The following is a 25,811-nucleotide window of genomic DNA, read 5'->3' on the forward strand; positions in this document are numbered from 1 at the left end:
CAGCACCAGGGCCACATCTTCTCCCCATCATCCACTTCTTCAGGGGATACCCCACCCCCAACTCCCTAGAGACTTCACATGTAAGGGGGTGGGGATGGGACTAGGGTCTTCGTTCCTGCCTGGAGACTTGGGATTGGGGGGGTCACTGGGCTGAGAGGGTCTCTTAAGGCTGGGGAAGCCCCCCCCCACTAGCCCTCCCCTTCAAGGTACATTCTCTGGTTTGGGGCCAAATTCCAGACCCCAAGGATCCCCTCCACCCCCCACTGGGAGGGGCTTTGGTGACTGGCGGCAGCAGAATGTAGGTGGACACTCAGATGACAGACAGACAGAATTCAGGCTGGGAGCTGGGGGAGGCAGCATGGAGCAGAGAGGGGCAGCCTGAGGTCACCTGCCCCTTTCTCTCTTTTTAGTTAAGTTTAGTTTGTTGTTGTTGTTGTTTTAGATTAGTTTCAGTAAAAATAAAAAGAATGGGGATAGAGGCAGGGAGAGGGCTCTATGGTCAAGATTCCTTCCTCACCACAGATAAGAGGAAAGGACTGCCCAGGAGTGGGGGTCTACCTTGGGAGGGGGGAGTGAGTCCCCAGGGCAGATGTGGGGGGGGCGCAGCCGAGGGCCCCCTTACTGTCCTAGCCCTCCCCACCTAGGCCTTTGGTACAGTGGCCTGCGGGGCTCAGCAGGTAAAGTCCTCAAAAGTGCCTCGGGCCGGATGGTGAGGTAGGATGTTGGCAGCATATGTCATCCCAGCAGGGTGGCCCCGGAGGCTCTCACACGGGTTCTAGGGGAACGGCACAGGACAGGGACTGGTTATCAGAAGGGCCACAGGTGGTCCTGGGGCGTGGGGGAGTCAGAGGAGAAAAGGTGGTAAGGCGGGGGGGGGGGGGGGGGGGGGGGGGGGGGGGTGGACCTGGGGGGGGAAGGGGCGGGGCTGGAGGGCACCTCTCTCTCGCTCCCTCACATGTCTTTTGACGTCATCCAGGCTAAGGGCCACACCCTTGTCCGCGCTGCTCCTTTTGGCCTCCTTCTGGCACTTTCCTCTTCTGCACAGCTTGTGCTTGATGACCTGGGACGGAGGTGGGGTGGTGAGTGGTTGGGCGGGCTAGAACCCCGCCCCCCCGTGACCCCACCCCAACGCCCCACCCCCGCTTACCTCGTAGGCGTAGTCAAAGAGCTCCAGTACCGTGAGGATGCTGGCCCCAATGAACAGCCCCATCTGGCCCCCAATGTCACCTGCAGGGGGGCACGGGGAGGTCAATGGTGTCAGGACACCTGGAAGCAGCAGAGCTCACTGGGACAGGGGCAGGCAAGTCGTATTTGCAAAAAGATCGACAGCCTTTGTACGGAAGGAGCACAAAGCAGTTCTGGTGGGGTTCTTACTTTCTTCTCTATGTTTTTCTGCATTTTTCTACTTTCCTAAAGCGAACAGATATTATTCAGAAAACATAAAATACCCCAACATTCATTCTCTGGGTAAATTTTCAAAGGCTTATGAAATAGTCCCCCATTCATGCCCACAGGCCTGTCTCTTCCACTTTGCCCTAAGAGAAGGTTCAGCCCCCTCCTCCCACTACATACCAAGACAACAGTGTTTGGGGAAAGGCCCTGGGTGGCGGGGCGGGGTGGGGGGGGGATGGCAGGGGAGGAAGGAACGTGTGGGACAAAGGTGGGCAGCCTGCTTTGGGTGGTAGGGTGTCGCACCATGCCCATGGCATGGGAAGGGGACAGTGCCGTGAGCAGCTCACCCAGGAGCCCTGCAATTTCATAGGCCTTCTTCTGCTCAATAGTCTCATAGTTGAGGACTTCAAAGAAAATGTCCAGCACCAGGATGTTCTCCCTGCAAAGGGGTTGGGGGAGGAGACCTAGGTTCAGGTCACATCTCTGTCCCTCACTGGCTAGATGACCTTAGCAAGTTACCCTCTCTGAATCTGTCTCTGCATCCATAAAATGAGATGTTGATGGCGGTACCTGTCTTGTAGAATTGTCGTGAGGATCAAATGTGATGGCAAAAACGAAAAGACGCTCTGCACACTGGCAGGCATAGAGTGATCCCAGTTACAGCAGTGAAGATGAAGATACAGAATGAAGCACCAAAGAGAGGTGCTTCCTTTGCTTGTTCCAACTTGATCTGCCCTCCATGCCCATCCCAGACTCTTTGGTTGTCTTCCCCTTGTCATCTCCAACTCCTCCTGTCTGCCGGCCCCTCAAAGCCCCCTCATACCCTTTACGGTCCCAGCCCAAGGGCCCTGCCCTGCACAGTCAGAGCCCTTACCCTATGTACTGCTCAGACTTGTTGAACTTCTTGGCCAGGTACTTGGCTGATGCTTTGCTGGGGATCTTGACCATGGACAGCTCCTTGCCATAGCGGGTTAGGTTGCAGGGCATTTCACACACACAGTACTCCTGGTCCTTCTCCACCAGGAAGTCTGTGCTCGACCAGGCGAGAGGCACTAGCTGAGTGGTGCCCTTCAGCCAGCACCTTCCTAACATGAACACTCTGGCCCTGTCCAAAGGAAACCTGGGCCCCTTTCTCTTTTTCTGACCTGTCTTCACCTCAGCCCTGTGCCTGCCCTGTGCCCACCTTGTGCTCCCCATGGGTATTTCTCAATCCTATATCTCATTGCCTCAGGGCCCTCGGGGGTCAAGCAGCTGAGATGCTGATGAGAGAGGGCCCCTCCCAGGTACTCCTGCTCATTTTTCAGAGGGGCCTTTAGAGATGCTATTCCCAGCTTTGCTAAAGTCAGACACAAGAGAGTTCAAGTGAAGCCTGATCCAGGAGTTACTTGAAGCTTCTGGGAACTTGGTCTGAAACCCCTATGCATGTGGCTCCTTCCTTCCCCCAGACTGCCCCAAGGCAGGGGTGCTCACCCAGAGCAGGATCCGCACACTCCTTGTACTGTTCTGGAGTGCAGTATGGGGCATCCCCTAACAGAGGAGAAAAGACAGTGGTGCAGGATGGAGATTAAAGGGTCTTGTGATGATGGTGGTACCAAGAGCCTATAAACTGGAAGATGGGAGTGGGCTGGAGGGCAGGACTAGCTAGCCCCCAGCGTGTTCTGCAGGTGACCCACCCCACAGTCCATCCCTCCTAGACCCCTTCCCGCACGTTTCTGTGGGTACAGGCAGGAATTGAGGTGAGAGGGACAAGAGCTTTAGGGGTATGGAATGGGGTTAGAACTGGGCTGGGGAGAAGGCATTTAATCTTGCTTCTGTGTTGGCAGGAGGTTGATATGCGTGGGGAGCTGGCGAGGGGCAGTGCAGTGCAGGCTGAGGGGCCCCAAGATCGTGTCTGGAGCTTTGGGGCCTGACCTGGCATGTGCACCATACGACAGTTACAGTTCTCCACCAGGTAGCGTGTCTCACAGTCGATGCGGCAGGCAGTAATGCTGTAGGAGTCGAAGAAATCCGAGTCCATGGTAACAGCTTTGCAGGTGCCCCAGGGCGGGGGCAGGTAGATGAGCTGCTGGGAGAGCCGGGGAGCTGGGGGGTGTGGGGACTTCTCCCCGAGTCACCTTGATGGACTTCTCTGACAAGACGCAGAGCTCGGGAGTCCTGCTCCCTGTCCCTCGGCAGACTCTGAGGGTCTCACAGTTTACAGAGCATTCCTGTTCATTCATGCTGCTCACTCATCAGATCGGTACCCAGGCCCTAGCTCACCCGTCCCTCCTGTATTGATTACCCACCACTCCATCTCGATCCCTCAACACCCCACCCTGGGACCAGCCTCCTGTGGCCCTCTCACCCGCTGCTCCTGGCAGGACACAAAGGTCTGGAACCCCGGGGCCACACCAAAGCCCAGCTGGTCGATGAAGGGAGGTTCATCCTGACTGTGGATCTGCACTTTGATGCCCGCTTCGAAGGACGTCTCATCTATGGGAATGAGGGGCAGGGGGTGGATTGGGAGGGCTTCTGACTCCCTAACCTCCTTCAGAGCTGGGGCCATGCTACCTCTCCTAGGGATAAGCACAGTGCACACTGGGACACTGGGGGAGGGGTTAATCTATAGGGGCCCTAGCCCATCCCCAGCCTCCTTCCGGGTTCACTAGCTCCATGCTGCCCTGATGAACCTTGTATCCTACATACTTTTCTTACCTGGCTTCGGTTGTGCATCTTGGTGTTCCAAATTCTTTCCCAGACACTCTCTATTTCTCTCCCTCCTCATCTCCCTTCTCCCTAGCTCTCTCAACCCCAAGGTCCCCTGAGACCAGACTGACAGCAGGCAGCCCAAGAAGAGAGGGAGTTATTTATAGAGCGAGTGGCGGCCACTGGTGGAAAGGGATGGCTGGTTACCTTGGAGAGTAACTGAGCCAGGAAGGGGTAGCTAGAGAACTGTGAGGGTGGCAGTCAGGTAGAGTCGGAGATGGAGATGGCAAGATGCTGGGAGGAAGGGAGGAGAGCCTGAGTCCTGCCTCAGGTCCCACAGTGGATCTCAGGAGTCCCCTGGTGGAGGCTGATGGCTAGGGCCATGGGAAGGGGCCCCTGAGAGAAGTGACATACCAGTCTCTCCCCATACAGGCAGGTACTCGTCCTGCTGGATGTCCAGCATGATCTCCAGCCCATTGCCAGTCCCACCCTTCATGGTCTTCAGCCGTGGACGCCCATCTCGGCCCGAGTTGAATGTGTAGCATTTGCCATACCGTGTGAAGACCTGGCAAGGGCAGAGTGCAGAGCCTGAGAGTCCTGCCAGCACCCCCTACTTACCAAGGGCTGTCCCCAGACCCCTCCGCTGCTGGAATCTCAACACGCTTCAGGAACGGTCCCTTCTGTGCAGCGCATTCTCCATTTGTCCTCCCTCCTGCTCATTCTCTGCCATTCTTTGCCCTGATATGGGCCCCAGGAAAGCTGATCCCTGTGGGGTGCACTGCCCATGTTCTTCTGCCACTTGGACAGGCTTCGGGTTGGGTTGGCCAACGCGAGCTATCAGTGAGGGATCAGAGGGCAGGAGGGAGCTCTCGATCAAGATGTGCATCCTTCCCCACCCCTCACCCCTCTGAGAATGCTCTGGCAGTGGTTTCGATCCTCTGAGACTATAGATCCTGCCAGGAGGGCTCCCTGCAAAGCACTGCCGTTCCCCTGTGCCCCTTTAGCCTGTTGGTGACAATTTCCCACTATCACCAGGTGCCTCAGGCCCCTTCAGGCAGAGTTTCCTTCACTCTGCCCACAGCTCTATAAACAGTCCCCTTGTTCGAGTCTTTTCAATTAAACTGAGTGGCAGTCTTCTTCCTGCTGGGACCCTGACATACACACCTCCATCGCCAGGATCCCATCACTGCCATTCTCCCGGTTCCTCCTTGGGACCTTCTCTTCAGGCCCAAGCGCCCAGGGCCTTCTGAGATAGATCTTCTCTTCTCCTGGATTTTGCCCCAGGCATCTGAAATTCTGCTCTCCCCAAGGTCCTTCCCCCAAACCAAGCTAAGCATTTTCATTTTCTCCAGCCATTAGCCCCTTGTGTCCATCATTGTCCTGTCATCACCAGAACCTGAGAGCAGACCCAGTTGCCATCGCAAGGACCATGCTCACCCAAGTCCCAGCTTTGGTACTGGATTTGGTACTGAGCCTCCAGGGCAAGGCATGCTTGGCAATGCTTGTGCAGAACTAAGAGGGCCTCAGAGGAGCTCTCTGCCCTGGGGGCAGTCTTCCCACTCCAGGCCTCGAGCAGCCCTTATCGTGGCTCTGATGACAGCCACAGAGGGAAGAGCGAACCAATTCTTTACAGCCCTCTCCCCACAGTTTCTCAGAATGTTTCCAGGTTCCCACAAATGGGGTGAGTGTGCTTTTCCTACAGCCTGATGGTGACAGAGTCCACGGAGTGAGTCAGAAGGTAAGGACAGACATAGCCCAGAGAAAGACAGAGACAGTGTCAGGCCAGACCAGAGCGGTTGGTGGTGTGGGGGGTACTAGTCCCCTTCTCCCTTCCTAGAACAACCTCCGCCCCCATCGAGAAAAGAAAAGGCAAAGTCCACAGATGAGGTAGAGAGGGAACTCCCACGACTCCTAACCTCCCAGCCCGCTACCAGGTTTTGTGGCATTCTGTCACAGGCTCAAAGCACACACCCCTGCCTACCCTTCACCTGGGGGCGTGAGGGACTCCACGGGGCTGAGAACGCCAGCCTTGCTTGGGCTGAGCTGTGCTGCGGGCCCGCGGACTGCTGCTGCCACCTGGTGGTTCTATGTGAGAAGTGTCTGCTCTACCCTTAGGTCCAGAGGAAGCCAGGTTGACTCCTTCGTTATCCCATGTTCCTCTATTTCCTGGCCTGCCTGAGGCCCAGTGGCCCAAACCTCCAGATCCCTGTCTGCAGTTGGTCCACAACGCACTTATATGATGACACCCACCTGCTCCTGCGCCAGGGCGGAAGTGGGGGACGGGGGGGGGGGTGTAGTGTGTGGGAAGGGAAGGTCTGGCATCTGGCACCTGGCGGGGGTAGAAGAGTCAGGCCAGACAGAACTGGAAGCTGAACTGGGGAGCGGATGGGGTGCCACTTGGTCTCTCAGCAAGGAAGACCCTAAACTCCAGAGTGGGAGGGCAAGCAGGAGGCTGACTCCCCATTGAGGGCTTCCCCAGGGAAGAGGATCCTTGATCACCTAGAGCTGCGGGGAGGGGAAGATTTAGAGGAAGACTGTTATTCTCCCTCAGACAGTCAGACAGACGGACACACACGCGCACACACACACACATACACACACTGTAGGAGGAGCACTGAAAGACCAAGTGAGGATGCACTCAAGTCCCTGCTGTGGTCACTACTGGGGGGGGGGGGGGCAGGTGAGGTGGGGGAGGGGCAGGATGGCCACCAGCCCCAGCCCCAGCCCCAGCCGGCGACGCTCAGGGTGAGCCGTGGCAGACACCCCTGGGGGACGGTGCCAGGCGTGGGCCCCCACTCACCACCGAGAAGTTGTGAGGGCCACAGGGCCCCCCGCAGTAGGAGCAATAGAGCAGCATGTCCTCCAGCCGGTGGCAGGAGCGATTGTAGAAGCGGTGCAGGTTAAAGGGCTCCCCAGAGAAGGCCTCGGGCCCCGGTGGGGCAAGGGGCACCCCAGGGTCATCACTTTCGTCCAGCCCCAGCATAGGGGCCAGGTAGAGCAAGTCGGGGTAGCTGAGCTGGGACAGGCGCACAGCATTGGTGTTGCAGAGGGTGACGGCCGGGAAGGCCAGCTCCGTGGTGGCCACCTCGTCCAGCAGAGTCACGTGCGGGTAGCTGAGGTAATAGGCGACACGGTCCCCCACCTGGCACAAGAAGGCGCCCAGGGCCAGGACAAAGGCCACTGCCCACAGGGCCTGCCTCGGCCCCGGACCCTCCTCCACGAAGATGTGGCTGGCGCCGTGCAGGGTGCAGCTGTTGGCAAAGGCCACCAAATCCATGGGCGAGTCCCCCTCTCTAGGCTCCTTCCTCACTGCCTCCTTTTCCTTCTCTTCTTCCTCCTCTTCTGATTCTGAGTTGTCCCACTGTTGCTGCCGCCGCCGCTGGTGGGGACCCCAAACATCTCCCAAGGGCCCTGGGGCCTCCTCTCCAGAGGAGAAGGACACAGAGCAGAAGATCTGGATGGGCATCTTCTTCAGGGGCTTCCTGGCCCTTGGGGGATTGGCAGGAGAAGGGAGAAGTGGATAGGATCTCGGGCAGAATCCCGCAGGGCCAGCCACCCAGCCCGAGTCAGCCAGGTCCCGGCAGCCCAGCCAGCCGGCTGTTCTTCCTCACCGGGGCCTTGGTGGCAGAGTGGCTGAGATGGGGCGGGGCGTGGAGAGGAGGACCTGCCCGCCCAGCCGGGAGGGGGAAGAGGGAGGGCAGGCATCTGGGCTGATGAATAATGGATGGCAGTGGGAAAGGGAGGCAGATGGAGAGGAGGGGGGCCAGAGCCCCTTTCCGGTCACCAGCTCCAGCAGGACAGAGAGGGTGGAAGACAGTGGAAACCATGGAAAAGCCTCAGGGCTCCAGGTGAGATGGGCCCTAGGAGATTCTTCTGCTCCCACAGCCCGGAGCAACAGTCCCTGCCCCTCCCCCATGACGTTCAAGCCTCCCTATCACCCTCCCATCTGCTCCTCAGCATCTCCCTCGGTCTTCCTACCCCAATTCTGGGTCCTCACCCCCATTCTCACCTGGTGCAGCCGTTCCCTTGAGACCCTGGAGCTCTGTACTCTCTCAGACCTCTAATTCCTCCTTGACTCCCCCTGACTCATAATCTCCCCCGCTCCAGTTGTTTCATTGACCACACCCCCACCTTTTCCCAATACACTCCTAAGACCCCAGTTCCCTTTCAGTCACTACCGTGACCCCAATTTACTCTGTTACCTCCTGAACCCTTAATTCCCCTGCAATCATTGCCTTGACCTCCAATTTCCCTCCAGCCAGTCCTTGACCCCATTTAACCTCCCCTCCCTCCCCTGACCCTGGCTGAGCTTCAAGTCAGCACCCTCCCCCATGCTGAGCTGCACTTAGGTCACTCTCCCCTCCTCCACCTTTCCCTTCTGTGGCTTGGGGGGCAGCCCAGGTTCCATTAGCAGAGGTCTCTCACTGACCACAGACTCAGTTATGGCCAGTTCCCGGCACCAGGGGGGAGGGACCCCGTCTCTTGCAGCTGAAAGGCTTCCTGGCAGATCACCACTCCCCCTCCCAGCTTGCCCACCCCTCACTGGTCCAGGAGAGGAATTTGAGGAATCCTTTCTGGTAGGTGGAAGAAATTGAGATCAGAGCAATCTGCTAGGTCAGGTGGAGAGTGTCAGGAACCAACCTGAGGTGCCCCGCAAAACCCTCAGCCCTAGCCCTTCTGAGGGTCCCCTTGCCCCCAGGTTACCATTCTCTGACCCCAGGTCCCTGGCCCCTCTGTGCTCTGGTTACTCAGGGCCACTGATTGAGGAACTTGAGCCACCAGTCAAGTCTCCAGGGCCTAGAAGGTGACCTGAGGGGAGGAGTGTAAGGGAGGGAGGGAGCGAGGGGAAGCATGTTAACCCTTCCTCTGCAGGGCCAGAGACAAAGCAGTGGGGGTCAGATGAGTCTACTTGGGCCTTGCGATTCCTTAACTATCCCACAGCCCCAGTCCCCCTTCCCCTCCTTTTCTCCTCTCCCTCCCTGCTCCTACACCTCTTCCCTTCTCCATTTGCATGTGGGGACCCTAGAGTATGTTGGGGATGGGAGGCAAGATGCCAAGTTCCAGCAGAACTGACTGATGTGGGACCTTTGGCTTCAACTTCGCTGCCAGGGACACAGAGGCCCCAAAAGAAGAGCAGCCTTTGAGATCTGGCTCCTCTCCATCCTTTCCCCATTGCCCTCAGACTGGCCTCCACCTCTTTTGCCTAAACATTGGCCTACCTGGTCTCCCTAACTCCCTGCCTCCCCACAGTTTCTCCCCACTTTATATAATTCTGTATGTAATTCTGACCGTTCTCCAGCCCTGAGACCTTCTTCACTCCTTAGTGCCTCTTGGTGAAATCACCCCCATCTCAGGTAAAGTTATGTGAGGCCTTTGCAATTTACCTTCCAGCCTCCCTTCCCCACCCCTCCACAGCAGTTTAGCCTCTAGCCACCATGCCCTTCTCCCATTCTGCAGACCCGCTAGGCTCATCCACAGCTCCATGCCTTCCCTGGACTCCATCTGGAGAATTTCTCCTCATTTTTCAAGACCTTGCTCACACGTTACCTCCTCCAAGAAGCCTTCCCTGACTGCACAGGGCATAGTGAGTACCCACCCAGGAAACAGAATGAAGGGCCCAATTCTGCTCAAGTCCCTTCAGGCATGAGTAGTAACCAATAGCTCCTTGAGGACAGAGACTATGAGAATGAAAGAGCAAGACGCAGGGACCATGTGAAGAAACTAGAACCAAGGAAGACCAGAACACCCAGGGCAACCAGCGAGGTCACTGCAGAGATGAGGAGAGAGATAAACCCTCATCCCACTTCCAGCTGTTGTCCTCAGGCTTCTTCTGCATGAACTCAGGGGTTCCTTTTGTTTCCGGCCCTGTGTGCATTTGCTTCCCCCCTACCAGACCTCAGCTCTCAGAGGGCTCTGCACGTCAACAGGCTGTGTTTCAGAGGTAAGTTCTAGGCCTGGGTTGGGGGTGGGGAGGCTGCAGCTACCCATGTGTTCCACACCCCCTAGAGGGCACTGTTCCCCACCTTCAGACTTCCTGGAAGGGGAAGCAGATTAGACCTCCAGAGGGAAGAAACTAAGGCAGGGGACACTTCCACCACGCGGCTTCACTAGACAGAAGGACATGCACACCCAGAGAAGCTTCAGAGGACAGCGCATCCAGGATGGCAGGACCCGTCTTCCCCCACACCAACACAAAAACCCACACTGCACACCTACACATCACCACACACAGCTCCCTTGTGGGGCAACAAACACACACACACACACACACACACACACACACACACCAACCGCAGTTCCTCCCTCCTCTAACATCCTCTCCCGCCTCATCTTGTTCCAGTAGACCAATCCAAACTTTTCACAGTAATGGGAGGTAAGGACAGTCTCAAGCATCACATGCAGACCCGCAAGCACACAGAGGCCCCAGGAGAAGTGGCCAAGCAGACACCCATGCAGGACAACACCCACTTCTGAACCCTCTGTCCAAGGAGGCAAGCTTTCGCCCGGTCAATCCCTACCCAGGACCGCTCTCAAACTGTGTGGGGCAACTCAGTGGTTTCTGACTTTCTCCGCATCTCTTTCTAAACACACCTCCCCACCCCCCGCCCCGCTGCTGCCAACATCTGTAAAATGTTTCATGCTTTTCAGTGGCTATCTCATGGGATCCTTATACAACCTAGTGAAATAAGCAGGTTTGAGTAACCTCACCCCCATTTGACAAATGAGGAAACTGAGGCACAGTGACCTGTTCAAGTTTCATGGAGAGCAAGTGGTGGGCATGAGATTAGAGTTAGATCATCCCCTTGCAAATCCCTCTTTTATTCTTTCATTTACTCATCAACTATTTCCTGAGTGCCTATGTGCTGAGGACACATGAAGAATATACAATGGACTGGGGTCCTGCCCTTGTGAAGCTTACTGTCTAATGGGGGAGACAGACACCATTTTCTAAAAATTGCACAAGTGAATATTTAATTGCAAATCATGGTAAGTGCTATGAAAAGATAATTTGGCTCTATGGGAGGGAGTGACAGAAGGATCTGACCCACCCTAGGGAATCAAAGCAGGTTTCTCTGAGGAAGTGATGCTTGAATTGTGATCTAAAGAATAATGAGAATAAGGAGGAGTAATTACGTCTGTATGAGGTGGGGTGGGGGAATATTCCAGAGGGCAGAGTCATGCAAAGGCCCTGAAGACCCCAGGTGGATTGGGTGGAGAGCTCAGAGGAGGAGAATATAGCCGGAGAGCCAGAGCGGGGTAAGAACAGGCTGGATAAACAGGCAGGACCCAGACCCCTCCGGGGCCTTGAAGATCACAGCAAAGATTCTGGTCCAAGGACAATAGGAGGTGCACCATGGAAGGGTTTCAAGTGATCAGAGCAGTGTTTTGAAGAGACAACTTGGGAACAGCCAGAGGAGGTGCTGGAAGACCTGTCAGGAAACCATCGCAGGGTGTAGGTGAGACAGGGAGTGGACCGGCTTGGAATGGGGTGATAGGGTGGAGATGTTTAGGAGCCAAGAGTGGCAGATCCTGTTAAGGGAGGTGAAGGAGATGGAATGTAGGGATGCTTGCTAGTTTGCATAAGTGGCTGAATGGTGGGGTGGCTCACTAGGCCAGGAACACAAGGAAAGGACTAGTTTGGGAGATAAGATGTTGAATTTGGCTTTGCACATGCTGGGTTTTTCGAGCCTCGGGGACATCCAAGTGGAGATGTGAAGAGGGAGATTGGCCACCGGCGCAGAGGCTGGGAGGAAAGAGCCGGACAGAAGCACACATCTGGCCTGCCAGGGTCTAGATGCTGACTGGAGTCATGAGTGAAGACAAGATGGCCCAAGGATAGAAAGTCGAAAGGAAGGAAGGGAGGGAGGGAGGGAGGGAGGGAGGGAAAGAGATCGAGCTTGATTTGTCAATATCCACCAAAGCCAAACAGAATCCCAACCTGTGACTTAACCACAGCCCCTAGTTATATACCCAAAATATGAGTACACAGAACAACCAGAAAACATAAGCAAGAATGTTCATGGTAGCTTTATTTATAACAGCCAAAAAACTAGTAACAACCCAAACGTCTAGCAAGAGTAGAATGGACAAATACATTTTGGTTTATTTATATAATGAGATACTACACAGCATTGACAAAGCGCTAACTACCACCACACAAAATGAGACAATCTCAGAGACAAAATCCTAAGCAAAAGAAGACAGGCACAGAAGTGTGCATACTTTATGGAGGATACTATACTCTAGGAACTTCAAAACAGGTGGAACTTATCTGTACTGACAGAAGTCAGAATAATGGTTAACTCTTGTGGGGTAGTATTGACCAGGAAGGGGCCCAAAGGAACTTTCTGGGGTGTTGGAAATCTTTTACACTTTTTTTTTCTTTTTTGAGAGAGAAAGTGTGTGATGAGCAGGGTTGAGGGTAGGGGCAGAGGGAGAGGGAGAGAGAGAATCTCAAGCAGACTCTGTGCTGAGCACGGAGCCAGACACAGGGCTCGATCTCATGACCCTGAGATCATGACCTGAGCTGAAATCGAGAGTTGGACGTTTGATTGAGCCACGCAGGCACCCCAGGAAAGAACAATTTAAAAAAGAGGAGGTGGTCAACCATTTTGAATGTTGAGAGATTAAGAATAAAAAATGTTTGCAGGATCTGGCCACATGGAGGTCGCTGGTGGCCTTAGCTCTAACCGTTTTGGTGGAGTGCTGGGGGTGGGCAGAAGGCAGCCTGAAGTGGATTGGACAGTGAGTTTGAGATGAGACAATGAAGACAGTGGAATATATATATATATCATTTTTCAGAATTTTGTGTGGGAAAGGAAATGGGGGGGAGGGGCTGGAGGGAGCTGGGGAGTTGAGATACCTTTGGTTTTTGGTTTTTGGTTTTTATGTTAACCTCAACCCTGATGCATAGTAAGTGCTCAATAAATGTTAGCTGTCGTTGTAGCTATATATTTCAAGATGAGAGAATCTTAAGCATGTTTCAGTGTCAACAGGTAGATTCCACTGGAGAGGGACAGACTGACTGTAGACAAGGGAGAGGCAGAATCTTTAGGGTAACATTCCTATACAGGTAGAAAGAGATCAGATGGAAAGATTAGGTTGAGATTTCAGCCTAGAGAGGAGGGATGCTCCCTTCCGAGAAGGGGGAAGGTCTTGGCTGAGGCTTCTATCTTCTCTATGAAGCAGAAGACAAGGTCATCTGCCGAGGGCGCGAGGCGGGCCAGGAAGGGTGGCTGTTTGAGATGAGTGGAGAAGTCTGCAGTAGTCACTGGGGCCAGCAAGGTGACCCGGAAAACAGGGAGTTGCCAGGGGGCACTGCCCACCCATTTCAGGATATTGATCATGAGCACAAGGTGATTTCAAGCTGGCCTGTTGTGTGACCTCCTCTGGCAGAGCCTGGCTGCCCCAGAGCCGCCTGAGGAAAGCCCGTGGTGGGCCATCCATAGGGTTGGGGTTTGGCCAAACGGTGCAGTGAAAAGGCAGAGGAGTCAAAAGGCTTTGGTGTGGCCAGCCCAAGTCTGGGTTCCTTCTCCTTTGCACTCTTGCTTTTGCGTCTTGCCGCCAGCTTCTTTAGAGAGCATGGCAAGCTGGGGGCCGGACACCCTCCTCCCCCTGCTCCACACACCTGCTCCTACAGTCACACACCAAGAAGCTGGACTTCGAAGATCTGAAGTCAAGGTCCCACTCTGGCATTCACCGGCTATGTGACCTCGGGCAAGTCACCCAACATCTCTGAGCCTCAGTTTCCTCATCTTTCAAGTGAAGATATTAATACCTGCCTGCCTCCCAGAATGAGGAGGATCATGAGCTAAAGTAAAGGGAATTTGTAAATTGCAAAGCACGACTAGAAGAGATGATTAATTTTGCTGGTATGTGCTCTGCATGCGACCAGAGGTTTGCCTGCACACAGGTTCCCTCCCACAACCGCACTAAGTGAGCTGCGTACGCCCCCAAGCACATCCACACACGTCCACTACACACCCTAATCCACATCCACGTTCCTGCACACTCGGGGCACACATGCAGTGAGCGTGTCACAGGAAGGCTGAGTCGGCCGCTGTCCATGGTCAGGGCCACTGCAGCAGTCTCACCCCAGGGAGGTCCCCAGCCTGGCTGGCTGATGCAACGCATCAATTAGAGATGCACACGCTAAGCTGCATGGCCCAACCTCTCAGCCCCCTCCCTGCCGGGATTGCAGCCATGTCAAGGGGGTGCGGGTGAGAGGGGTGGGAAGGGTTTTCTTTCCAAGAACTCACAGTAGCTCAGAAAAACTACCACTTGCCCTCCCTCTCCCCCGGGAGTGGCCTTGGAGAGCCTGGGGTGGCAGAGTCTCTCCCCTTACAGTTTCTTAAGGGAACTTCCCCTTTAGGTGAATGCACAGCTGTTTCATGCTCATTTTACAGTTTTCCATGAGCTTCCTCATGTCTGATCCATGTGTCTGGGAAAGTCCGTACCGCACAGCCATTCCATGCATGGGCCAGGACGGGCTTAGCCAGAGAGTCCCAGAGGCGGGAGGAGGGGCTGCCCCTTGGCAAAGAATCATTTAGCCATCTATTTAGGGCCTCCTTACCTCACAGGAAATTGTGCCTAGAAGCCAGATGGAACTATGCCTAAAATAGAACCCAGGGGGTCCCAGTGTCCAGCCACATCCTCCGCCAGAACTAGGCACCACTTCTCAGTCTTGCTGTCTGCTTCCCAGTTTTGCCTCCCAGAATCCCCACACAAGGGTCCTGACTGGAAGGTTCTCGGCCCGAGGTTAGAAGCTCCCGGAGCCGCCACCTCAGACTTCCAGTGCTGGCAGGCTTGTGCTCTGGGGGCCTTGCCAACGGCAGGCAATGACCCCTGCTGGACAGCGGTGGGCCGCGCACCTGCTGCGGGAGGACAGCCCGGCAGAGACGCCCCACAGTCTATAAAACTGGAGTTTCTGAATCGCTGAGCTGGGCTGGGGAGATTGGAAGGACTCCACCTAGAAGTCCAGGGTCCTGTGCTACCTGGCACGTGACTCCCTGTTCCCTGCGGCTGCCTTTGTTACCATCCCCACCGCTCAGCTCAGAGCCTCCCTGGGAACCGCACTTCATTCTAAGCTCCCTGAGGGCAGGAACCGGGTCTGTCTGTTCGCCCCTACACTCTGGCGCCCAGCGCGGGGCCTGGCACTTCGAAGGGACTCTGTCACAGGAAGGAACCAAGCGGACCTTTGCGTTTCCAACAACCCGGCTCTCCCACATCATGCCACCTCTCCCCCAGAACTGAAATTGCCTTCCACAAAGTCGAAGCATGCTCAGAAGCACCCTCCACCCACAGCAAAAACGTGGGACCTCTCGGCAGGCCTCCCCCCTGCTTCTTGGACACACACCAGGTGCAGCAGTGACCATACCTTTGAGTTTTCTGCAGGCTGGGGCAGGAGAAAGGCCCAAGGCTTGGAAGCACTCCTCCTCCCCACCCCTGCATTTCTGACTCTGCCCCCAGAGGCATTTAGTTACTTACATCAATTCCCTATTACTTTAGCCAGCAGCCCGGAGATCAATTAACTGAGAGTAGTAGCCTCTTAGCTAACTGCAGTCTGGGAGAGAGGTGGAGTCCAGAACGGCAGGGGAGGAAGGAAGGAAGGAGAGGGAGAGGAGGTGAGAGAGAGGAAACTACGTTATCCAAAGGATGCTGGTGTGTATAGGTGTATGAGAGAGAGAGACAGGAAGGGAGAGAGAGAGAGAGAGACCCCACCTGGGTCCCCTGGATTCTTGCAACTGGCTCCACTCCAGTCTCCTACCTCCAACCTCAGATACTTCGGAGGGAGAGAGAGAAAGGAAGGATAAGTCTGGAAGGTTAACCTCGCCACTCCAGCCTCTCTTCTGTCCCGCTGCAATCTGTGCATGCTCCCCTTCCTGCCTCCCCCCCGCCCCCGCACAAAGACCACCAAGCCTCTGCCCCTGGGCAGGGTGCCTCAGGACCCCCCTCCTCTCTACAGCAGTCTGGGCAGCCTTTTCCTTCAGCAGCCCCTCCACTCGCTGCTAGCTGGAGGGAAGAGACCCAGGTAGTGAGGCCGGGCCCTCCCCAGGGACTCCTGGTTTGAGCTGCTATGGGGTGGGAGGCGGGCGAGGCAAGCTAGGGTGTGTGGGTGTGAGGGGTGTCAGTGAAGGGGCAGAGCTAAGTCGGGGATAAGGAAGCCCTCATGCTGGCCTGGCTCTCTCTGGGACCTGCCATCCCTGGCTCAGCTTGCTTTAAGATGGCCTCTCCCACCCCTCTCCAGGTCCCAGGATCACCCACCTACACCCACCGCTTCTATCAGCTTCTCATCCCTGTAGATGCTCCAGAAGAGTCCTGTCCCCCTCCAGAACCTTCATGGGATTTCCGTGCCCACCCCCCTCACTCCATCTCTCCTCTAGGGAATTCCTGCCTCCACTCCAGGGTCCTGGGGGGACTCCCATGGACCCCCTCAAGGATTCGTGTCCCCTATCCCTTGTCCCCCAATTCCACCCCCTCCTGAGAGAGAATACTGTCTCCACTGCAGACCCACCCCCAAGATTTCCATTTTCTGCCCTCCCCTTCCTTCTCTTGCAGGGTCCAGAAATTAATTCCCCGCTCTCTCTCCCCCAGGCAAAGGCTCTGGGTCTCAGCTGGAGGAGGAGGATGGCATAGGGCTGACTGGGCAGCCATCTGCCAGCCCCCTCCTCTTGGGGCTGCTCAGCATTCCAGCCACATAGGCGCTCCCACTGCCAGGGACAGATAAGGTGCAGCTGGAGGCTGGCACCAGCTGCGACTGTGCTCACTCCCTCCGGCCCCCACCCAGACACGGGCACACAGCTGCGCCCCTGGTCCCCCTCCATGGAGCCCCTGCCCTGCCTTGGCCTGACTGGCCTTGAGGTGGGGTGGGAGAGCAGAGCCTCAGACCCGTTGCCCTGGCGACCAAGCATCCCACCTCAAAGGAAAAGGGTGGCCAGGGAAGAGGGGTCCTTGAGAGTGGGTCGTTGGTTGCTTTTTTGGTAGTTCAAGAGAGCTACTAAGGTTGACCCTCTGCCTCTTCAGTCTGAAACCAGTTTCTCCCAGATTTAGCCCAGGTTTCCCATATTTATCCCCACTCTCCCAAGCTGACTCAGCTACAGCTGGGGGATGGACCCAGTCAAACACTCTGTGACCACCAGTCCATCCCCCTGCGGTTGACCTGGATTCAGAAGCACATCTGAGGGGGAACACTCATCACTGCAGACCCCTGCCAGAGGAGGGACCAGAATATGCCCCTTCCTATGCCTCCTGAACTGTCCTCCATGAGCAGGGTTCTCACAAGTTGGATGATTTTGGCCCTTGGAAACCCACAGTGGACTTCACATGTACCTGTGCACATTTTATTTTGCAAAAACTTTGAGCCAGGGCTTGGACTTCCAGTTAGAACCTCTGTTTCAAAGCAGCAGAAGATGCCAAGACGGTCTCTCCTAAGCTCTGACCCAACAGGCAAATGTTTTCTGTCAGTGCCACATCTGTCCAGGGGCTAGAAACACACCTTTTGACCTAGCAGAGAATGGCAAGGATGGAGAGGCAGATGTTAACTATTAGACCAAAGGAGAAGAGAGAGAAAGTGGAGCCTGTCTACGCCCCTTGGTACCAGGGAGCTGGAGGAGGGTGCCGGAGCCCTTCTTTGCCCCCACGGAGTTGTCAGACGTGGACTCACAACCAAACTCCCATCTGTGTAGGAACATCCATAAAGGCAGAAGTGGTAGAGTTCCTGACGCAGAAACATTGACAGGGAGGTCAATGAGAGAGGGTAGAAGGAGGGGCTGAGAGCCTTGGGTGCAGCCAGATTCCGGGTCAAGTCTTTGACATGGGCTCAAAAACATAAAAAACCTAGTCTTCCCTGACAACCCAGAACCCAGAAATGTCAGTGCTGGGCCTGCCTGCAGGCTACTAGCTCTCATATCTCCCCCCGCCCCAACCTCACGCAAGAGGAAGAACTCAGATTGCTCCAGAACTTTGTGAACCAGTCGTATCTCCATCTGACTACTTAGAATTGTCCCCTCAGATAACATGGACCAGTCACATTTCAGTATCTCCATTTTCATGAACCTAACATGTCCTAGCATCATCACCTGGAATCTTTCTGGACCTGAGGGACAAATGGAGCCTCAATTAAACACTTTCTATGGACTACTGTACCCCCACATTATACCTTCTCAGGTTGAGCCAAGTATTCTGCCCTTCATCTAATACTACAAACCATCCAAGCTAATGGGTTTTCTCTTCCTTGCTGCTCCCTTCTGCTGTGTATTGGGTATGCTGCAGAGGAGGAAGGCTCTGCCTTTCACCCTCAGTTAACTTCTACTACTCATTGGTGCATAGTTGGTGAGCCTGGGAACCCTCAGGCTCTGGAGAATCCAGGACTTTCCCTGTTTTGAGAAAGGATAAGAGGGAAGTGGTTAATGCATCACCCTATGCTCCCCATCAGCTTGGCTCAGCAAGGAGTATGGTCATGTAACCTTTGTCTGGCAGGATTGACAAAGGCCCACGAAACTGGTCTGCAGAGCAGGGATTAAAGAGATTGGGAATTCTTGTGTAACCTCAGCAGGAAAAAAACAAGCATGACCACGGCTCCAACATTTCTACACAAACAAATGCGGCTCATGCTCCCATAATGCTAGGAGGAAGCAAGCAAGCAGGGGAGAAAATGAGCAGGGAGAAAAGGGAGTCTCTGAGAGCAGAGAATTAGGGGCGGGCATGGATAGCTAGGGGATCCTAGGGGAGACTGGGTTTTCAAAGAGCAATCACCAGAATTGGAAGTGAACACGAGGACTGCAGGGTCAGCAACAGTAACAAAAAGAGCACACTAGGTTGGATCTTTACAAGACATGAGTTCTAATCCTGAACCTGTCACTAACCAGCTACTTGAGCTCAGGCAACTCATTCCACCTCTCTGTGTCTCAGTTTGTGCATCTGTAAAATAGAGATAATATGGCTATTTATCCAGGGGATTGAAGAAGAGCCTACAAAGCATTCTGAAGAGTTACGAGCATCAGTCTCTCATCTGGTGTTATTTTTCACATCTGGCTTCAGGTCCTTTGGTCCCTTTCCAGCCTCTGTCTGGTTGTAACCTCTTGGGAGCCTGTATGACTTGCCCAGGATCACCTGGCACATGAGATACAAGTCAGTTCCCCTAACCCTCCCCGGGATGCTGGCTTTGAGGCAGCCCCATCTGTGGGGAGTGGTGGGTGGGTCTGTGGGGCAGCTCCATTCTTTTTTTTTTTAAATATTTTATTTATTTGACGGAGAGAGAGAGAGCTCGGGCACATACAAGCAGGGGGAGTAGCAGGCAGAAGGAGAGGGAGAAGCCGGCACCCCAGAGAGCAGGGAGCCCGAGAGTGAGATGCGGGCTTGATCCCAGGACCCTGGGATCATGACCTGAGCCGAAGGCAGATGCTTAACTGACTGAGGGGCATCTCCATTTTAAGAAGCAAAGAGATGGGGGCGCCTGGGTGGCTCAGTCGTTAAGCATCTGCCTTCGGCTCGGGTCATGGTCCCGGGGTCCTGGGATCGAGCCCCGCATCGGGCTCCCTGCTCCGCGGGAAGCCTGTTTCTCCCTCTCCCACTCCCCCTGCTTGTGTTCCCTCTCACGCTGTGTCTCTCTCTGTCAAATAAATAAAGAAAATCTTTAAAAAAAAAAAAGAAGCAAAGAGATGAAAAAGAAGAAGAAGAAGAAGAAGAAGAAGCAGCAGCAAAGGGAGCCTCCAGTTCGGCCATCACTGTGTACCCCAAATAATCTCTCCTTCCTCAGACACTGGCTCTTGTTGGCCAGGGGGGAACCCAATCAGACAGTATGCATGTGTGTGTGGGAGGGGGTGGCACAGAATTACCTGTCTAGCTATGTGAGAGAAAGCTTCCCTTACTTCCCATGTTTCGCGGTGCTTCTCTAACTTAAATTCAAATCACCTGCTAAAATGCAAATTCTGATTCAGTAGGTCTGGGAAGTGGGGTGGCTCAGTCCCGCAGTTCTTTCAATCTCTCTGGTGATGGTCCTTAGACCTCATTTCAAGTAACAAGGCTGCAGCTTACCCACCACCACGTCCAACTCTGACACCTGTGGCCCAAAAAGTAAGCGTGATGGGGTGGGGGTCGAGCCAAGCTCTGTGTGTGTGTGTGTGTACCTCTGTGTGTTGTGCACTGAGCGCTCTCTTTCCTGTCATCGTGGTCATGAGGCTGATGCTGAGGCCCTCACACAGAGCAAATGGACCCCTGTGCTGAACCAAGTCCCCTCCTGACAGAAGCAAACCCCAGGGACACACAGCTTCCTCTCCGGAGTAGCAAGCTTGATGGGAGGTCCTCGGGCTCCTAATCCTCTCCTCCTCCTCAGGGGGCAGGACTGACTCCTGCCCCACACCAGGGGACTCACTCACCACCTTGAAGTCTTCAGCGCTGCAGACCTCCCCCCGGAAGTGGCAGGAGAGCAGCATGTCTCGAATGTCGTGCCCCGCGCGGTCGTAGAACTCGCGCATGTTGAAGGGCTTGGGCTTGAAGCTGCGGAAGTTGGCCTTGTCCTGCAGGATCTCCAGCTGCTTTTCATCTGCCATCTGTGTGTCCGGTATCTCATACCTGGAGGCCAGGAGTGAGCGGTGAATGGATCAGCATGACCTTCAGTCCCTGCCTCCATTTGGCCTCCAGGGTCCCATACCCAACCTTGGTGGGGGAGGTGGTGGCAGGGATCCATCTGGGGTCAGCTATCAGCCCCGGGGATCTGGCCTGGGCATAGGCACAGGAGAGCTGGGTGTGTCCAGAGGACCTGCCCCATGGGGTCTGAGAAGCTGTTAGGATGTGCAGTGGCTGCATGGGTAAGGGAGGGGTGGGCAAAGAGATCAAGGCAGGGGCTGTCTTTTATACTACAGTCTCCACCCTTTAAAGATGGTCTGCCCCCAGCCCTCAAGTGAGGAGGAGATCAAGACACACTGGCAGGAAGGTGGCAAAGGTCACTCCAGAGAGGCTGCTGATGTCTCACAGCTCAGGCTGGGTAGGGGCAGAGCTGTTTGGGACTATGCTGCGATCAGAGATAGGGTGCCCTTAATTGCGTTGCTCAGCAGTACCCTGATTCCTTTGCTGTGAGTGGCAGGTTTGGGGGTGCCCGAGAGACAAGACAGGGGGGTCCGGGCTCTATAGTGGGTTTCGAGAGGCAAGCACCTGAGGGGGGTACCCAGGAGCTGGGGTGCATGCAACTCCGGGAGCCCAGCGAGCAGCCAGGTGGGAGCCGCCCACCTGTTGTTGAGCAGGGCCAGCAGCTCCCCAGCGTGGTACAGGTCATTCTTGGAGACTTGGCTGAAGCGGAACTCGTTGAGGTTGCACAGCGTGACGGCGGGGAAGGTGAGCTGGGAGGCGGCCACCTCGTCGAGCTTGGTGACGTGGTGGTAATGGAAGTAGTACTGCACCCGCTCGGTGCACACACACAGCAGCACGGCCAGCGAGCCCAGGAAGCACAGGGCCCAGAGCGCCCGCTTCAGAGACAGCCGCTCGTAGGAGAAGATGTGCGCCAGGCCGTGCAGCGTGGAGCTGCTAGCGAAGGCCTGGATGCTCACCGGCTGGACGCCGCCCGCCTCCTCCTCCTCGGCCTTCAGTTCCATGCTGACCGAGGGGATCCTGGGGAAGGGGGCGGGGAGAGTCTGTTATGCTGAGATAAGAGTACACATGGAGGTCCCTGCAAAGGCGTCCATTCGGGATCCCCATCGCCAGAGGTCACTGCTTCTGGGGCAGGAGACTTCCCTCGTGTGTGAGCCCAGAGGTGGCTGACCAAGGGACGCACTCCTAGAAAAGGGTTCCTCCAAATGCAGGGGCTCTGGGGTCAGCTCAGGCCAAAAGAATGCTTTCCCAGGCCAGGGGAGACCCCAGTTGTAGACATCCGAGAGCGAGAGGGAAGTCCCAATATTTTTCCACAGGCAGGCACAGGAGTTCCCTCCAGATGTGGGGTCACTCTGGGACAGGAATGTCCACCCCATCCTGGAGACGAAAACTCCCCCAGACGGACAGAACCCAGGGTCAGGAGCTCCTGGCCAAGGATGTCCCCAGGACCGGGCTTTCACCCGGGTAGGCTAAACCTGGGCTAAAAACCCCTCAGGGAGGGGGGGAGGGGCCCAGCCCGAGTCCTCACCTGCGGGCGTCTCCAGTTTTAACGGCGCAGGCTGTGTCTATGTTTGGGGTGGGGGGTGGGGGGTGGGGGGTGGAGGGCAGCCCGAGGTGGATGCATGGTGGCGGGGACCGCGGTTCCCTATGACAGCTAGCTGTCCCCGCCCCGGACGCAACCCCCCTCCAGTCCAGCTTCTCGACGCAGCCAGATCCCCTGCTCGGCCCCCGCCCCCCTCCCCAGCCAGCGAGCCGCCCCAGCAGCCGGGGAAAGCGAGAGGGGAGGAAAGTCCTGGCTTCGGGGCGCTGGGGAGTCCCGCAGCCAAAGGCGGGGGTATCGGAGACCCACCTGAGGGGGCTTCGGGAACCCGGCAAGCGGCGGCGGGTCCTGGGGCGCGGGGCCGGACGCGGGCTCAGCGCCGAGCCGCGGAGGGGCTCATGGCCCGGAGCGGGAGCCCGCGGCTGCCGCGGCACGCCGCGCAGAGCCCTGCAGGGAGCGGCCCGCCCGGCCCGGCTCGGCTCGGCTCCGTCCGCTCGCCCGCGCGCGCTCGCTCGCTCGCCAGCCTCGGCTCGGTCCGCCCGGGCTCGGCGCGGTGCGCGGTGCTCTCAGCCCCGGGATCTGCAGGGATCCATCGTCCGGCCGGGAGGCGGCGGGAGGGAAGGCGGCGGGGGGAGGGGAGAGGGTGCGCGTGCGCGCCTACGAGTGTCTGCGAGGGTGTCTCTGGGCCGGTGTGCGCGCGGGGCCCCCGGACGCGGGAGCGGGACCGAGGGCTCCCCCCCTCCACGGCTGCCTCGCCCCCTCCTCCCGGCCGCTCTCCGCGGCTCTGCCTCCCTCCGGTCCGGGAGCCGTCTCCCTGCCTGCGAGGCCCTATGGCTTGTGTGTGTGACTATGTGTGGCGTGTGTGCGCGCGCACGCGTGCCCCCGCGCGCGAGAGGGAGGGAGTCTGCCCCCAGCGTCCCCCTCCCCGCGCTGTCTCCGGATCGATGCTCCTGCCTCTGCTGCTGCTTCCTCTGGTGGCACGCGCGCGCGCGGGGGGGGGGGGGGGGGCGCGCGCACACACACACACACACACGCAAGCTCCGAGTCACACTTGACTGATTCAAGCACTTGCTCGTATGGAGACAGAGACACTCATAAGACCAGAGTCACACCACGCCACTCACAGTCACACACACACACCCCACAGATACCACACATCCCAGAGGTCTGGCCTACAGGGTAGGCACTCAGGAGCTTACACTTATTCACGCCTGTTCTTATCCCTGCTCCCACCTATGTGTGACACGTACACACATGCACATATGTAAACAAACACAGCTTGGCTGCCCAAACCCCATCCTTGTAGCCTTGGGCTTGCCTTTACAGGGTGACATGTTTGTAGCCCCTCACTGCCAAACCTCTAAAGAAGGAGCATAGAGAAAGAAGAGATAGCCAGAGGTCAAGGGAATTTGGACAGAAGTCAAGAAGCAGGGAAAGAGAAGGGGGTGGGATGAGGTGGGAAGGTGGAGGGTTAGGATGGTGGGGATGGACAGGATGAGGAAGGGATGGAAGGAGGAGCTGTACTCAGGCATGGAGCAGAATTCTGGGGCACTAAGCCCAGGCCTGGGGGCTGCTCCTATAGCTCTCACTTCTCTCCTTCTCTCTCTCCCTCCCTTCTCCTCCCTGAGAGGCCTTGGGGGGCCCTCCCTATCCAATTAACAGAGAAGGAGCAATCAAGGGGAAGTTGTTAATTTGCTGATGCTCATTAGGGGCTCTTAGCACGGAGGCGGCTGAGGTCTGATGGTGTCAGATGATGGGGGGGGGGACCAGAATTCTATCTCTAGCAACTCCTTCAATCCACTTGCAGGTTGGCACAGCTCTGGCAGAAGGAAGGTGAGAGATGTGTTCCCAGGGCTTTAAGTGAGAAGAAAGAACTTGTAATGAGAAGAGTGGCACAATGGAAAGAAGTTGGATGAGAAGTGAGGTGTTGGGGGCAGGGGGTACATGAGAAAGCAGAGAAGGGAGCTGGAGATCCCTATAGAGGGTGTGGGCTTAGGACCCCAGGAGGGAGAATGGGATCCATTTACTAGGGGCCTGCTCAGGGTGCTACCAAAGGGAAGGGAGGATCTTGAGTTCTGGTCTTGAGTTGGGGAGCTGTCCAGCAGCACCAGGCGGTGCTGGAGGACTGCCATGTCCCTGGGCAGCCACTGGGTGGCAGCACTGTTCCAGATACTTAGAATCGACCCAAGGGGGCATTTGGGAGTGGAAATTTGGCCCCAAACAGGGACGGGGGAAGCATGGGGCAGGATTCTTGAATTCCAAGTGTCTCAGGGGAGAGGAGGACCATCTTGGAGCATCTGTAATTCCCATAACTCCCCACCCTCGCAGGTTGAGTGACACATGGAGCTTCCTCAAATGGCTGCAAATTGCTTCAGTCACCTGGGATGTTATTGAGGGAGCAGCGGGGGTGGAAGGAAGGTGATGAGGTGAGGTGGAGGCAGACAAGGACTAATCGAGGCCAAGGAGCAGCCTCAAGAGTCTGAGGGAAGATAAAAGTTGTGAATCAGGTAATCTCAGCTTCCAGAACTGGCCCTGTCATTCATTAGCATGGGCAGGTCTCTTGACCGCTCTGAGCTCAGTTTCCTCATCTGTAAGATGGGGATAATATTTATTTCACAGGAATTTCTGAGGATTATATAAGCTCATGCATAGAAAGTGTTAGCACATTAGCTTGTACCTAGTAAATCCCCAATAAGTAACTATGATTAGTAGCATTAGTGTTTAGATCCAGCCATAAAAGCACCAGAATCTGAGAGCGGTTCTCAACCCAGGCTGCACGTTTGAATCACCTAGGAAGCTTTTTAAAGTGATGCTGTGGCTCCATCTTAGTCCAATTAAATCAGAATCTCTGAGTGTGGGGCTCAGATTTCCCAACTTTTCAAGACCTCTAATAAATAGCAGCCAGTCTTGAGAAACCTCGATCTTGAGAATCCACAGGTCGAATCAAGGCTTCAATATGGTTCCTTGTATGACAGGCCCAGACTCAGAAGTTCTTTCTTTCTTTTTTGTTTTTTAAAGATTTTATTTATTTGAGAGAGCGAGCAGGTGCCTGGGTGACTCAGTCGGTTGGGCATCTGGCTGCGGCTCAGGTCATGATCTCAGGGTCCTGGGCTTGAGCCCTGGATCTCATGCATTGGGCTTCCTGCTCAACGGGGAGCCTGCTTCTCCCCCTCCCTCTGCCCCTCTCCCCTGTGTGTGCATTCTCTCTCTCTCAAATAAATAGAAAAAAATCTTAAAAAAAAAAAAAAAGAGACAGAGCACACGAGTGGGGGTGGGGTTGGGGGGAAGGGCAGAGAGAGAAGCAGACTCCCTGCTGAGCAGGGAGCCCAGGCGGGCCTCAATGCAGGGGTGGGGCTTGATCCCAAGACCCTGGGATAAGGACCTGAGCCCAAGGCAGATGCTTAGCCAACTGAGCCACCCAGGCGCCCTGGAAGTTCTTTCTTATGCACAACCTAAGTACATCATGTTATTGTTTCCTCTTCATTTGAGGTGAGATGGATTCCCCCCACACAGATGCCCCCCCATCCCTGCCCTGTACATTTCGGCAAACCTACACTGTGTGAAATCCCAGGATTGGCCCTGGGGACATGGTGAGGAGTGGCATGGTCAC

The 25,811-nt window shown here is 55.8% G+C and overlaps 1 protein-coding gene across 2 annotated transcripts; it reads right to left on the reverse strand.

Moving 5' to 3' along the window:
- Positions 1-348: 348 nt before the first annotated feature.
- ASIC1 (acid sensing ion channel subunit 1) lies at positions 349-21,665 on the reverse strand. Of its 2 annotated transcripts, XM_035002695.1 has the most exons (11): positions 21,304-21,665; positions 20,454-20,649; positions 4,492-4,642; positions 3,737-3,864; positions 3,304-3,454; positions 2,863-2,919; positions 2,267-2,420; positions 1,740-1,831; positions 1,148-1,227; positions 956-1,060; positions 349-775 (listed from the first exon to the last, which is right to left on the reverse strand). In XM_035002695.1, the coding sequence occupies exons 1-11, from the start codon at positions 21,663-21,665 to the stop codon at positions 671-673; spliced, it is 1,581 nt and encodes a 526-aa protein (XP_034858586.1). In that variant the 3' UTR covers positions 349-670. The 2 variants fall into 2 exon arrangements, with proteins under 2 accessions (XP_034858586.1, XP_034858585.1); XM_035002694.1 differs by lacking the exons at positions 20,454-20,649; positions 21,304-21,665 and adding an exon at positions 6,878-7,866.
- Between the last annotated feature and the right edge of the window lie 4,146 nt (positions 21,666-25,811).

This window comes from Mirounga leonina, unplaced genomic scaffold, assembly GCF_011800145.1.
Source record: "Mirounga leonina isolate KUSES-001 unplaced genomic scaffold, KU_Mleo_1.0 Mir_126, whole genome shotgun sequence".
NCBI classification, from domain to species: domain Eukaryota; kingdom Metazoa; phylum Chordata; class Mammalia; order Carnivora; family Phocidae; genus Mirounga; species Mirounga leonina.